The 15,000-nt window shown below is 49.9% G+C and overlaps 1 protein-coding gene across 2 annotated transcripts in view; it reads right to left on the reverse strand.

Annotated features, from left to right (window-relative positions):
• LOC311326799 (myosin phosphatase Rho interacting protein) overlaps positions 1-15,000 on the reverse strand; it is a 41,184-nt gene that overhangs the window by 7,133 nt on the left and 19,051 nt on the right. For both annotated transcript variants that reach the window (XM_084459766.1, XM_084459767.1), the window contains exons 9-17: positions 14,151-14,255; positions 12,334-12,390; positions 11,070-11,138; positions 10,817-10,906; positions 10,092-10,201; positions 9,380-9,962; positions 8,762-8,899; positions 1,115-1,262; positions 608-725 (exon numbers count right to left, since the gene is read on the reverse strand). In XM_084459766.1, the coding sequence (XP_084315892.1) occupies positions 608-725; positions 1,115-1,262; positions 8,762-8,899; positions 9,380-9,962; positions 10,092-10,201; positions 10,817-10,906; positions 11,070-11,138; positions 12,334-12,390; positions 14,151-14,255 (1,418 nt within the window). The remainder of the gene's footprint in view (positions 1-607; positions 726-1,114; positions 1,263-8,761; positions 8,900-9,379; positions 9,963-10,091; positions 10,202-10,816; positions 10,907-11,069; positions 11,139-12,333; positions 12,391-14,150; positions 14,256-15,000) is intronic.

Here is a 15,000-nt window from a genome sequence, read left to right on the forward strand (position 1 = left end):
ACACACACACACACACACACACACACACACACACACTCTCTCTCTTTGTCCACTTGTCCTAAAGCCCCCTGGTCCCTCTGTTAGCCAGCTAGCATCCACACACTCAGGAGCTGCCAGATGGGTGATGACTGAGTTCATGTTGAGGCGTTGCTGAGAACCAGCTCTCGCCTGGAAAGGGAAGTGAGTTCTTATGTGGGAGGGGCAGCTGGCAGACTCTGGTAGCTGTGTGAAATCCTACCCCCAGCTCTGCCTACGGCCAAAAAGTCAGTCTGATCTAGGCTGATTAATCAATCCCAGACCAGCGAGGTGAGGAGAAAACAGTCAAGTCCAAACCAGTCTCGAGGCAGAGCAGCAGAGACCTCTAGACTCTGGGAGATTAGAAGCCTAATTAAAATGATAAATCACTCTTTAGCCGACGTGTGTTATCGTCTCAGAGCGTTCTACGTGTTACAGACCTCTCTACAGGCGTGAAATCCAAACGGGAGGATTTCTTTGGTACTTTGGGCAAAGACAGGGGTTTGAGTCAGCAACTAGGGTCGGGTTTCAACTGAAGAACTTGAAATTGGACCCAGATAATGTTCGGGGGTTAGGAGGGCGAGTAACGTACTCGTGCTGGCGGCGGATCTCGTGGACGTCGGCGTTCTCCGTGCTGCAGTGGGCCTTGCGGGCTTTGTCCAGCTCGCGCTCCAGCTCCGACCGGTGCGCGTTCTTCATCGCCTCGATCGCTATGGAAACCGAACACAAAGAGCGGCGTTGAGAAGAGAGTCTGGCGGAAACGACCCCGCAAACCAGAAACAACAACTATCGATTGTTTTCAGAAAGATGACCTTCATGACCGTAAATGAGAACTAAGTGTGAACTTTATCACAATAAGTGAACTATTTCAGTGATGTGTGGATGGCTTTTCTCTTTGCTTCAACAACTCGAACAGCATCATGTGTTCACCTGACATGAATTACAATTCTTCATGAATATTGTTCAAGTCTAGTCTAGGTGGTACTGGTCTAGTCTCGTTGGTACTAGCCAAGGTGGTACTAGCCCAGGTGGTACTAGTCTAGGTGGTACTAGTCTAGACAGTACTAGCCCAGGTGGTCCTAGCCCAGGCGGTACTGACCAGCGATGGTGGCGGCCGTCTCCTCGGCCAGCAGCCTGTCCTTCTCGTCCTGCAGGTGTTCCAGATCCCGCTGGTGCTTCTTCATCAGCTCCTCCAGCACCTTCTGGTGGGACTCCTCCATGGCCGTGAACCCCCGCTCACACGTGGCCTGGGGGGCAGACACACGGTCAGTCAGCACACACACACGCGCACACACACACACACACACACACACACACACACACACACACACACACACACACGCACACACACTCTCCCTCGGTCCACTACCAACCACTCAGCTAGCCACAGCACGCTAGCTATGCTAGCTAGAAGACCAGCCTGCGGTTACACAAGGGTTAAAAACAAACACAACACAACAATATGCTAGGAAGGGGTGAGCAGCCAAGTCCCCGCTCGAACAGCAGGAGCATTCAACAACCGCCACATTCTTTGCCAAGATAAGTAAACCCTGGGTTTCTTGCTCGTAAAATGCCTAATACAAATTGTGACATTGTCTGATTTATAGTTGTACGTGCAAAATCCATAATCTGTTCCTATAAACCCAATCTCTGTGTGGAATGTGGGACTGATCTGAATGGATGGATTCTAAAGGGGCAGACTGAGACGCTGCGTCTTCATCATGAGGGGGTTCTCTTTTTCTGTTTCTTTATTGGTTTAGTTTGAACAGGGACAGTGCACATTAATGAACAATAATACAATTGTAAAGTAGTCCCTGTAGTAGTTCCTGTTTCACCTGTAGTCCCTGTCTCACCTGTAGTCCCTGTCTCACCTGTAGTCCCTGGTCTGATGTTCAAAAACCACCTAAAATTTGGAGGGAAAAGGGTTCGCGGGGATACACAAAAAAATAAATAAAAAAAATTGGCGGGCATGTCTGTGTCAAACGATTCTAACTGCCCCCCTTGCACTAACACCTAGGATGTATAGAGAAGGACTGCCCCCCTCGCACTAACACCTAGGATGTATAGAGAAGGACTGCCCCCCTTGCACTAACACCTAGGATGTATAGAGAAGGACTGCCCCCCTCGCACTAACACCTAGGATGTATAGAGAAGGACTGCCCCCCTCGCACTAACACCTAGGATGTATAGAGAAGGACTGCCCCCCTTGCACTAACAACTAGGATGTATAGAGAAGGACTGCCCCCCTCGCACTAACACCTAGGATGCCCAGAGAAGGACTGCCCCCCTTGCACTAACAACTAGGATGTATAGAGAAGGACTGCCCCCCTTGCACTAACACCTAGGATGCCCAGAGAAGAGAGGGAGGGGTGCGAGGTAATCCTGATCACTGCGCTTTTAGAAAGTGCCGTTCGCAATGCTTTTATAATCACTGTGCACGTTTCCACAAGAGGGGATCTGAATAGCCTTTCCGACTGACTCCACCCAGAACCTCGGCCCAACTTCCGTCCTCTATTCAGCGCCACTAATCTGAGTACTCAGCCCGCGGTGGCATCCTGCTAGCCCTGTCCCCACCCCGCCTGCTCACAAGCTGGGGGCTGTTTTCACAGGATAAGTCCCAGCATTCGGAAGCCAGCCAGAGAATCAACTGTGAGAGTCGGAGTGAGCTAAGCCCCCCCCCCCCCCCCCCCCCCCCACACACACACACATAACCCCCCACTGGGTATATGGAGACTTCCTGCTCTGACCTCACAGCCAACAGCACCTGCACTGTGTTTACATACAAGTTACGTGTGTCTCTGTGCGTATGAGAGAGAGATAGAGAGAGAGAGGAGAGAGAGAGATAGCGAGAGAGATAGAGGAGAGAGAGAGAGTGAGAGTGAGAGAGAGAGAGAGAGAGAGAATGAAAGAGCACTGAGGGGCCCACATCCTGTTTGGGGGTTAAGGGTTGGTTGGTATACACAACCAGTGGTAGGCCGACACATGACCCAGATATTCCAAACGATTTAGGACAATCCAGGGAGTGGTGGATATGTGTACAGTCTTCTTCAAGAACAAGAGGTAAAGATCACCACTTTAAAATGACACCAGTCACCATTAAAGCAATCAATTAGGGTTGATAACCAATAGCAACCAACATCGTATTTAACATGAACTCGGTCCCATGAATCTAACTGGGATGTTCATGGTTATATGGTTCTTTCCACAGATTTGAGTAGGACCATCTCATCCCTCAACTCATCCTCAGGCTTAATATAACTAGAAAAACAGCAGCACCCGTAACATAAATCCTCACCAGACACTGGATAAATATTTATGTATGACGCAAGCCAACTATACTGAAAGACTAAGTATAATCTTGTGAACATGTCATCATTTAAGCATAACCGACTAATTGACGCTTTCTACAATTCTTTTCTTTTCAGCTTAATTTCCAAATGATCCGAGCCAAAATACACAACATTTTATATTTTTTGGAGACCATTCAATAATCATCTTTTGTTAATTAGCCAGTCGGAAGGGGGAAAGTTAAATGTAGTAAAACATTGTCAGTAAAAACAAAGAGATCAAAGACAAAGAGGTTACCCCCATACTGCTCCGCTAAGGTAAACACAAAAGAAAAACTCAAGTTAAACATGTATTAGATTCCCAAATCCTTTTGATCAGGAGAACTTCAGAATTACAAAACTACAGGTGGGGGGAGGACTTTTTGTCTTTGACACCAATCAACTGTGGTTGAGGAAAGGAAAAGCACATCGTACTTATTACTCCAGAGGAACTCATTTCATAAGCATCTTGACCTAGGTGACTACTCTACAAGTCCACACTGAATGTGGGCATATGCCAACACTAAGTATGTTCAAATATTTGTTTCAGCTAGCCTAGCTATTCGATAAGGGTTCTCATAGTGAACCAGATGATCTCAACTGATAAACAAAATGGGTTCCTCAGTAGGCTACACAACAAAGCACCAGTGATCATGCACTAAACGGGTAGGGGGGTTAGTCATCATGCAGCACTGGAGGATACACGACTACAGTGACAGCAGGAGAAAGGGTAGCAGGGTTAGGTAGGCGAGGAGGGGTAGGGGAGGGTCTGGGGTGCCACAAGGAGACACAAGGCATCACGGACGGAGGACAGCAAGGACAAGGAACGCTTCCACCTTCAGGTGTTCCAGATCTTTCTCGTATTTCTGCCGGAGTGTCGTGGCGTTGCCCTGCTGCTCGCGTCGCCTCATGTCCTCGGTCATGACGGAGACCTGGGTCACCAGCTCCTGGAGGCGCTCTTTGAGGCCGGAGGTCGGGGAGGACCCAGCTGGCACCGTCCCGTCTCCGGCGTCTCTTCTGACCACGTCCCCCAGTTCCTCCATCTCCCTGTGGAACCTCTCCAGGAGGCCGCTCCTCTCCGTCTCGTGCTTCCTCTTCAGGTTCTCCATGCACATCGTCAGCGAGTCGATCTCCTTCACGTTCTCCTCAGACAGCAGTCGCAGCGCCTCGCCCGCCTTGACCGCCTCCTGTCTCAGCTTTTCTGCTTCCTGTTCGTAGACGTCTTTGACCTCCCTCAACTCCTTCTTCTGTTTGGCGACCATGTCTTGGAGTTGGATGGCCTTGTCCAAGGAGTCAATGGGCTCTCCCTCAATCTGAATGTGCGTTACTGGTGTTGAGGTGTTCTCTCCCACTGGGCTCTCCAGGTCTGACAGCTGGTCTTGTAGCTCTTGCAGTTTGTATTGGAGATCTCTGTTCTGCTCTCTCTGGTGAGAACAGCTCGGGCAGTCGGAGATACCCATTTCAACCGGTCTTCCCTTACAATCTTTCGCATGTTGGAACATCAGCCTACTGATGAGATAGGACGTGTGCGCCTCTGACAAGGCATCTAGTAGATATTCAGACCACTGTTTCTTTTGACTGCCAGAATCAAAGCAAGCCAGAACCAAGGACATGAGCTTGCCACTCGTGGACGTCGTTACTGTGGAGGCTATTTGGTTCAGCAAATTAACCTTCTCTTGCAAGGTTTCCTCTAGATCTTTCAAGATAAGAGCGTTGGTGTCATTGTCAAGCCAGCCGAACCAATTTGAAAGTCCTGGTTCCATGGTCTGTTCGGTCATTGTCACTTCGTTATCGACCGTCGCCTGTGGCCGAGGTGACACTGTGCTCATCAGGAGCAGCATACTCTTCTCCGCCATCATACGCTCCGCCACATGTCTTTCAAAACCACATGTCTGTTGGTCCTCGGTGTTCTCTGAGATAACCTTAAGAGCACTTAACAGCTGGCTCCAGAACTCTCCTTCTCCTACCCAGCGCTCTATCGCTTTCTCACTTACTTCAACTGGCTTCTCGTCTATATCCCCAAGGCAATCTGTGAGACGTAAAGTGCTTTTCAAATCATTATGCATTTTCTCAACGTTAACGTCTACCTTCCCCAACATCTCTAACACCCTGCTAAGAGCCTCCGTCTTCATCCTGATCCACCCTACTACCTGCTGAACAGCCTCATCATCTGCATCCTCACCCTCAACTGTCTGCATCGATTCTTCGCTAACATACCCTGTCGTGTCTCCTCTACTTGCTTTCGCCTCCACCTCCAACTTAGCTTGCAACATCCTTATTTCATTATCTGCCTCTAGAAGCTTCTGACTATTGACCCTTTCAGAGTCCTCATACCTAGTTTTAAGCTCACTGTTCTGAGCTTTGAGTTCTCTACAGCGCCTCTCGGAGGACTGGAGGATCACTTCCGTCTCAGCTAGCCGGGCCTCTGTGGCTTCCAGCTGTTCTCGGAGATGTGCTTTCTCCAGTGGCGACTCAACGCCGTCGTCGTCTTGCGCCATGTGGAATCCCAGGCCTTTGAGCGTGGCCTCTTTCAGCTGCAGCCTCCTCTCCGTGTCCTTCAGGCTGTCTCCCAGCATCTCCAGCGTGACCAGCGCTTCGTGGAGCCTGTGGGACTTCTCGTTCAGTTCCCTCTCGTAGAACTCCCTGTCTATTGAATTGGCTTGGCTCTCTGCCAGGCGCGCCTTTACCTGGTTCAGCTCCTCCGTGAGGAGCAGGTGCTGTTTCCCGCCCTGCAGACTGATCAGCTCTGCCTTCAGCCTGTCTATCTCCCTGTCTGCCTCCGTCAGCTGGTTCACCATCTCCTGGTACCGCTGTGTCAGGGCGCCGTTTTCGCTCGTTAGCAGCTCGACCCTCTGGGACAGCGTTCCGATGGTGATCTCCTGCATTTCCGAGTGGTCTTCGATTTTCCAAAGAGGGCCGTAAGGGTTCTTCACGCTCTCCGCCTTCTGTTTCTGGACCCTTCCCAGCATATCTTCCATGGTCAGGAGACGGGCTTCGTAACTGCGGATGCTCTCTCCTGCCTTGGCTAAGCTCTTTTTAATAGTCTCATTCTCTGCCTCCTGATGGTACTTCCACGTCTCCAGGAGCTTGTGGCAGCTACCCTGTTCCCCTCCATCCTGACTTCCACCCCCAAGTGACCGTAGTAATCTAATCAGCCCCTTCAGAGTCACGGGCTTGCCTGATAACATCTCCTCTAGCTCTTGAATCCTGTCTGCGCTGTCGTGAATTACGAGGCTAACCGTCTTTTGAACAGGCTCAGGGGGAGGGCTTTCCAGACTGGGTGGTTGTGGGGGTTCGGGAAGGTAAGGTTCCTTGATGGAGAGGTGAGCAAGCGAGAGGCCAAGCTGTGCTTGCATATTGCGCTTTTTCAATTCTTGCAGCTGCAGGAGCTCTTTGGTCTCCTGGTACTTCTTTGTTAAGCTCTGAGCTTGAGAACTAACCAGTTCCGGCCTCTTCATCTGGGGCGCAAGATCGGCCTCCAGACCCAAAGGGAGCTCCTCCAGCTTAGAAAAGGGGACCAGACATTTGGTTAACACACAGCAGGGGGTGAAAACACTAACTAGGCCTAATGGTTTTAGGTGAACTATATGAATTACATTCCCCAAAATGTCATATTCAATTAACATTACCAAAGTAAGTTACATTACACCGTTCGTTATGTCATTGAACTATAATGGTTGATAAATACATGACATAACTCCATCTTCTTTCATCAGCCTATATTATGAAGTGAATTAAAGCGCTGGAAAGGGATTAAATGGCCATGGTTAGTAAATCACAAGAGATCATGCACATTAAATGGTTAAAAGTTATTTTATGGGGTAAGTGATGCAAAATTAGTGCTAGCTAGATGATTTACTTAGAGATGGGAGGCAAACTGGGTCCTATGAAACAACAAAACCCAATAATCCACGTTCCAAACTTGAACAAAGATGATTGCAACATAGCAAAAGTGAAACTGAAATACCACAATAGGCTAGTTTTTATTTTAACCGTGAAATAATATGCAATTACTACTAATATAAAATAGTCATGACAAAAGAGAATAATCTCTACATAACATGGAAATAATTTGCACTTCCCTACAAGATTTGCTATAATTTATGTTTTGATACCAACACACCATTTAAAATGCGAAAGAAAATTTAGGAGATGTGTAAATCTCTTAAGGTGGATCATCTATGAACTGAGTTGTGTAAATCTCTTAAGGTGGCCCATCTATGAACTGAAATATTGAATTGAATACCGTATTCTACTCTATTAAAACATTATCCTTGAAGTTTTAAATCTGCTCTTTAGCGCAAAGGAGAAAAAAAGATTTTCGACCGAGCACAACCTCTTTCTACTGACACACACAACACACTCATCACTTTCTCTCTTCCGAAACTCACATACTCACACCCGCACCCTCGCACAAACACACACACTCTCACACCTCTACTTAGCACAAACACACACACTCTCACACCTCTCCTGAACACACACATAGGTAAAAAACAATTGACTGTGCCATCTCAACCGCGGTCCATGGTATGGCTCACATTATTGGTTACAGGAAAAATGTCTGGTCTACATAAAATTAATAGAACATGAAACATCCCAACGAACACCATGCAGAGCATTTAGAAGACAAGACAAGAGGTTATAGTCACATCTTGAGCCAGACATCCAGATCTCAATGACTACCGCTACACTGCTGCTGACGCCCCTCCAAAGCACCCTAAGCTGGCTTGTTTTCATGCCTTTACCAACAAACAAACAAGCAACAACAGCCCCAGAGCAGAACCAGGACCAGCTGGGCCTCGAGGTTAATCATGAGTAATTGTTTGATGTTCGATACAAAAGGGAGAGCATGAGGTCATGACTTCTGGTCCACATACGAAAAAAAAACCAGCAAACGGAGAAGATGAGCGAGTAGAAGCCAAGGAAGGAAGTAGGAAGAGATCTCTCCACGTCTCTCTCCACATGCAATGAACTCATGCAGAGGAGGCTGGGCTCTGCAGCCATGTTGGATTTCTGCAGCTCGGATGTCAGTCGGTTTTGTTTGGATGTTTTTCTTAACAATAAAATACAACATGCAAAGAAGGTTATATAATGGGAGAGGAAGTCGAAAAGTTTGTAAACGTAGGTATGAACTCTGGGAGAGGGCCTGTCTAGAAGAGCTGAGCACTGAGACGGAGGGGGGGGAGAGAGGGAGAGAGAGAGAGGGAGAGAGAGAGAGAGAGAGGGAGAGAGAGAGAGAGAGAGGGAGGGAGGGAGGGGGAGAGAGAGAGAGAGGGAGAGAGAGAGAGAGGGAGAGAGAGAGAGAGGGAGAGAGAGAGAGAGAGGGAGACAGAGAGAGGGAGCGTGAAGCGATTGTAGAGAGAGAGAGATAGAAAAGGAGAGAGAGAGAGAGAGACCAGAGGAAGCGGTGAGCTCACCGGGGAGATGTATCCGGTGCGGATGTGCTGCTCTCTCTCCAGCGCCGTCCTCAGCTGGACCTCCAGCTCCTGCTGGTGCTGGTTGGAGTCCAGCAGCTGGTGGTGACAGGTCTCCAGCTGCACCTTCAGCTCCTCCACCTGGGAGAGGAACCGAGAGAACCGCCAGGCCACGCGTGAGAGGGGGACAGGCTCCATGCACCCTGTTCATACTGGTAGCTCTAGGGCTGGGTATCCAGTCGAATTTCAAGAATCGATTCAATTCCGATTCACAAGATTCAGAATCGATTATCACGATTCGATTCAATTCAATGTTTTTTTTTTTTAGCCGTAACCTTAATTACATGACTGCCAAGTTATGCAACACATCAATACTAGGGCTGGGTATCAATACTGATTTCCAAAAATGAATGAATGAATGAGTCATTGAATGAATTAATGAACTATTCATTCCCTTCATTTATTCATTCATTCATTCATTAAACAAAAGATCAATTTTGGGATTCATGAATCGATTCTGAATCATTTGATTCAGAATCAATGAATGGATTTTTTAAACCCAGCCCTAGGTAGCTCATATATTGTATTGAGCAGAGCCCAACTTCCAGAAGTCCCTCTCACCCCTTTCTTATAGCTCTCCAGCAGCTTCTCCAGCTCCGCCGTCTCCCTGGTCTGCAGCGCCGAGGGCAGCGGGACCCTCCGCTCCTCTCGTATGGGGGTCTTCTCCACCTGCTGCCAGTGCTGCTCGATCACCTCCTCCACCTGCTGCTGCCTCTCCACGGCCACGGGCCCCCCGGAGCCCCCCGAGCCCCTCTCCCCCCCTCCTCCGCTCTCGTAGTCCATCCTGCCCCCCTCCCCGCCCCCCAGCGCCGCCGGAGGGTCCGTGGGCGAGCCTCCGGTCACAGACTCGTACCTCTTCCTCCTCTCCTCCCTCCTCCGGCTCCGCTCGGGGTCTCCCAGGTCGGCGTGCAGGGGCTCCTCCTGGGCGCGCTGCTGGGCCAGGGCCTGGGCGATGGGCCGGAACTCCGCCCAGTCGAAGGTCTTGGAGCGGCCCTCTCGCCGGCGCTCGCGCGCACGGCTCTTCTTGGGGCCCTGGCCGGGCTCCCGCTCCACGGACGAGGCCTCGGAGGAGGGGGAGTCCTGGGTCACGTCGGGGCGCACCCGGCCCTCCAGCGCGCAGAACGAGCCGTGGTCCTCGGTTGAGCTGCGGTAGGAAAACAACAAAGTGCTTCGTTCTAAAACGCTGTTTATCCTCTATACAAGATCATGGTTATGATAAGAATATTATACTTTTAGCAAAAAGCAGAGCAGGGTTCAAGGGGGCGATACGGACCTGGCGACGTCGGGGGCAGTGGAGGGGCGGACGTTCTTCATCACCGCCTGGATCCAGTTCCTGCGTATGCCGGCTGTCATGGCCGACAGGGTGTGCACTCCTTCCTGGGTCTGAGAAAGACCACCACCGTCATCATCACCAACATCATCACCATCATCATCACCATGGTCACCATTACCATCATCACCACCATCATTATCACCATCATCATCATCCCCACCACCGTCACCATCATCATCACCACGGTCACCATCATCATCATCACCATCATCATCTCAAAACAACAAAACAACTCTAAAAATCAATTTTCTCAGCAGAAATGTGCCTTTTTATCTGATTAATAGGATTTGCACAGTTTACATGCACAGTACATGTAAACTAGGACTTCAGTCATGAGCAGAAGAGTAGGTCAATGGGTAGAGAAGTGCAGATGTGCTGTGGCTGCCAGAGCTCTGGTCTAATGACTAGATGTAGTGGAGCGAACGCTGCCTACATGGATCTACTAGAGCTCTGGTCTAATGACTAGATGTAGTGGAGCGAACGCTGCCTACATGGATCTGCCAGAGCTCTGGTCTAATGACTAGATGTAGTGGAGCGAACGCTGCCTACATGGATCTACTAGAGCTCTGGTCTAATGACTAGATGTAGTGGAGCGAACGCTGCCTACATGGATCTACTAGAGCTCTGGTCTAATGACTAGATGTAGTGGAGCGAACGCTGCCTACATGGATCTGGAAGCCGTAGTTGCGCTGCGCCTGGTACTCCGTCACGCTGTAGCAGGTCGACAGGTCGATCTCACCGTCCAGATCAGAAGCCTGGAAACACAAAGTCTGTTACGAGCGCAGATAAAAGGGCCCAAATCCACACACACATGCAGCTGGTTTAGAAGAGCGGCAGGAAATGATCAAAAAGCACAGCGTGTCAGAGGGAATGGATCCCATCACAGCCCAGCAGGTCAGGAGGGGTTCGCCAGACTACCTCTTCAGCGATGGAGTCCTTGTAGTAACGCAGGCTGTGGTCTGTCAGCACGAACCAGTACTTCTTCCACTGTAGAGGACGGGACACGGAGGGCAAAGGTCAAACAGAGCTTCCAACACTCAAAGATTGAAGAGTAGATAAAGATCCTCCAGATAATGACTATGATTTAGATCCCCTCAGAAAACCCAGGCTGGTTTTTTATGAGACAAAGAAAATTCACTGTAGCAAATCATTTAAATGTTCCACTAGTCTTCCCCCGACAGCACGGAGACTGGCCGTCTCCTGCCTGGACTCTGTCTGTCCTCTCTGTGTGTGATATTAGCCATGTACACCCGTCTGCACATATACCCTCCATCTCAAGACCAAAATAGCACCACCGCCTCCTTTTCAACTGCCATCCATTGAAGCTACGCCATCAAAGTCCCACTAAAGGCCATAGAATGCTAGCGGTGTTCTAGAATGTTGGGCTGGCTGTTTGAAGCGCTCAGGTGTTCTAGAACGTTGGGCTGGCTGTTTGAAGCGCTCAGGTGTTCTAGAACGTTGGGCTGGCTGTTTGAAGCGCTCAGGTGTTCTAGAACGTTGGGCTGGCTGTTTGAAGCGCTCAGGTGTTCTAGAACGTTGGGCTGGCTGTTTGAAGCGCTCAGGTGTTCTAGAACGTTGGGCTGGCTGTTTGAAGCGCTCAGGTGTTCTAGAACGTTGGGCTGGCTGTTTGAAGCGCTCAGGTGTTCTAGAACGTTGGGCTGGCTGTTTGAAGCGCTCAGGTGTTCTAGAACGTTGGGCTGGCTGTTTGAAGCGCTCAGGTGTTCTAGAACGTTGGGCTGGCTGTTTGAAGCGCTCAGGTGTTCTAGAACGTTGGGCTGGCTGTTTGAAGCGCTCAGGTGTTCTAGAACGTTGGGCTGGCTGTTTGAAGCGCTCAGGTGTTCTAGAACGTTGGGCTGGCTGTTTGAAGCGCTCAGGTGTTCTAGAACGTTGGGCTGGCTGTTTGAAGCGCTCAGGTGTTCTAGAACGTTGGGCTGGCTGTTTGAAGCGCTCGGGTGTTCTAGAACGTTGGGCTGGCTGTTTGAAGCGCTCAGGTGTTCTAGAACGTTGGGCTGGCTGTTTGAAGCGCTCAGGTGTTCTAGAACGTTGGGCTGGCTGTTTGAAGCGCTCACGCTGCTCTTTGACGGCTCCCCTCTCTCCACCATGCAGAACCTGCTCCAGAGCATCGTTCACTTTCTGCCTTTTCCCTTCAATCGTTCTCTGAAGGTGCTCAGCTGTGACATACCTGTCCCTGGTCATCCAGCTTCACCATCCAGCCCTTCTTGAAGTTCAGCAGATCAGGCTGTATTAGGAGGGGGGAGTAGGGGGGGAGAGAGAGAGAGAGAGAGAGAGAGAGAGAGAGAGAGAGAGAAAGAGAGAGACAGAGAGAGAGAGAGGTCACACAGCCATTCCTCTGAGTGTTGTGCACTCTTAACGTTTGACAGCCCTGTGCAGTTCTTGTGTTCCCACACTGTAACCAATCATGCAAGATAGACTAGGAGATACTGAACACAAACAGGCTAGATACTGAACACAGTCTAGGAGATGCTGAACACACAGACAGGCTAGGAGATGCTGAACACACAGACAGGCTACCAAGCGCAGCCAGCCTCAGCTCTGGTGTTCAGGTCAGCAGGAAGCAGCCCACTTACCACTGGGTGAGCCAAGCATACAACTCAACACGCAAGGTTTTCTGCACTTAAATAACCATTGACCTTATTCACACAGCGGCCATGCAGAAGTATCCATAGACCATATAGTACAAGTTCATTATAAAAATAACACTTCAAGATTCGAAATAGTCAGAAATAACATCCAGAATACACTACTGGAATTACAAACTGATTATCGGACTCTGATTGTTTTTCGCCGCGGTAGTTTTCACGTTATGAAATGACATGAACTGACATGGTACAACAGTGGAAGAAAACACGCACACACACACACACACACACACACACACACACACACAATCTGCAGGCATGTGTGCACAGTGCCCTGATGAAGCAGTGAAAGGTTGTGACACAGACGCGCACACAAACGCACACAAACGCACACGCACACACACACGCGCACCCACACACACCGCACAATTAGGTGAATATTGTCAGCGACCTAAAGGAAATGACAACACACAGGAGGAGCAGGAGGATAACCTGGGCAGAGGAGGGAGGAGAGGGAGCTGCACTGCCCCCTGCTGCCTGGAGGACTGCAGTACGACGTTCACACAACCACACACACACACACACACACACACACACACACACACACACACACACACACACACACACACACCACATACACACCCACACACACACACCAAGGACTACAGTTAGTCTCAGAGGGTTGAAGTCAGTTGAGAAAACAGGGCAGTGCAGCCTAGCATACACACTAATGACACAGTCTCTCTGCACGGCTAAAGTTGTGGCGTCACCTCTGACCTTTTACCCCTGTAGCTTAGGAAAACAGCAGAGGTATTGTCTGGCCCTTCAGTGACAGCTCCTTGAGCCCACACAGACACACACACACACACACACACACAGGGCGCGTGCACGCACGTACACACACATCTTGGGTAAACAACCCTGGCTGATTATTCTGTTTTTCTGAGTCTCTACCTGTTGTTGACCAATGAGAGCCCAGCTAGACTCACCTGACCAATGAGAGCCCAGCTAGACTCACCTGGCTAGTCCAAGGCCAAACACTCATACAACTCAAGCCTGTGGTCAGTAACCTTGGACCAGGAGTAAACAAGGTTCGTCTGACTGACACTGACACGCCTGGACTCTCCCCCAGTCACATTACCCTCCAAGAGGACAACTTTATTACCCATTTTACATAAAAGTAATTGGAATTCAAACTTTCGCAAACCCCTGACACGCACACGCGCACACACGCGCACACACACTCACACACACACTCACACACTCACAAACACGCTTGTCTCTCCAGCACTGGGGCTCTGAGCCCAGAGGTGGTCTGGACCTGGTGTTGGCCGGGAGGAAGTGATGTGATGGCCCGGAGGAAGTGACGTCATGTGAGTGCGGAGGCAGAAACACTCACGGTCATGATGGAGTCGGTGGTGCGGCGGTCCAGGGACTTGGCTCTCCTCAGCGGGGGCAGGGTGGAGGGGAAGTCCAGGCCCTGGCCAAGGCCATGCCTCTGCTCCTAGGACACACACACACACACACACACACACACACACACACACACACACACACACACACACACACACACACACACACACACACACACACACACACACACACACACACACACACACACACACACACACACACACACACACACACACACACACACACACACACACACACACACACACACACACACACACACACACAATTTTCACATCGGCACAGAGAAAAACAATACCCCAACGGATGTGTGAAACACTAAAACATAAAACATTGTGGCAAAATATTCTCTCAGTGAAAAGGTTCTCTCCCGTCTCCCACACGGCCGTATAACTGAACCATGACCTCCACCGCCTCGCCCCGACCCACAGGATGGAAACTACAGATATGTGTTGATACAAAAGGAACGGAAACGTGTGTGTGTGAAAGCAAAAGAAAACTATTTGAGTGTGTGTGTGCATGCTCAGAGTGTGTGGAGGTAAACAAGTCAACTGTTTGGCTACTTTTGACTTTTTAAGGACATTCATATATTTTCAACGTCAGTCTTATATGGTGAGTGTTTTTGAGACGACCAGTGTCTCTTAGTGAGTGTGATTCATGTTTTGGGTTGAGACGACGGGGGACGGGGGGGACGGGGGGGGGGGGGTCCTCGGTTCTGACCGGGCCAGGGTGGGAAAGGGAAGCAGAATCATTAGGGGAACCCCCCCTCCCCTCCCACACACACACACACACACAGAATGGAAAGTGGAAATGAATAC

This window comes from Borostomias antarcticus (assembly GCF_949987555.1).
Source record: "Borostomias antarcticus genome assembly, chromosome: 29".
In the NCBI taxonomy this organism is placed as follows: domain Eukaryota; kingdom Metazoa; phylum Chordata; class Actinopteri; order Stomiiformes; family Stomiidae; genus Borostomias; species Borostomias antarcticus.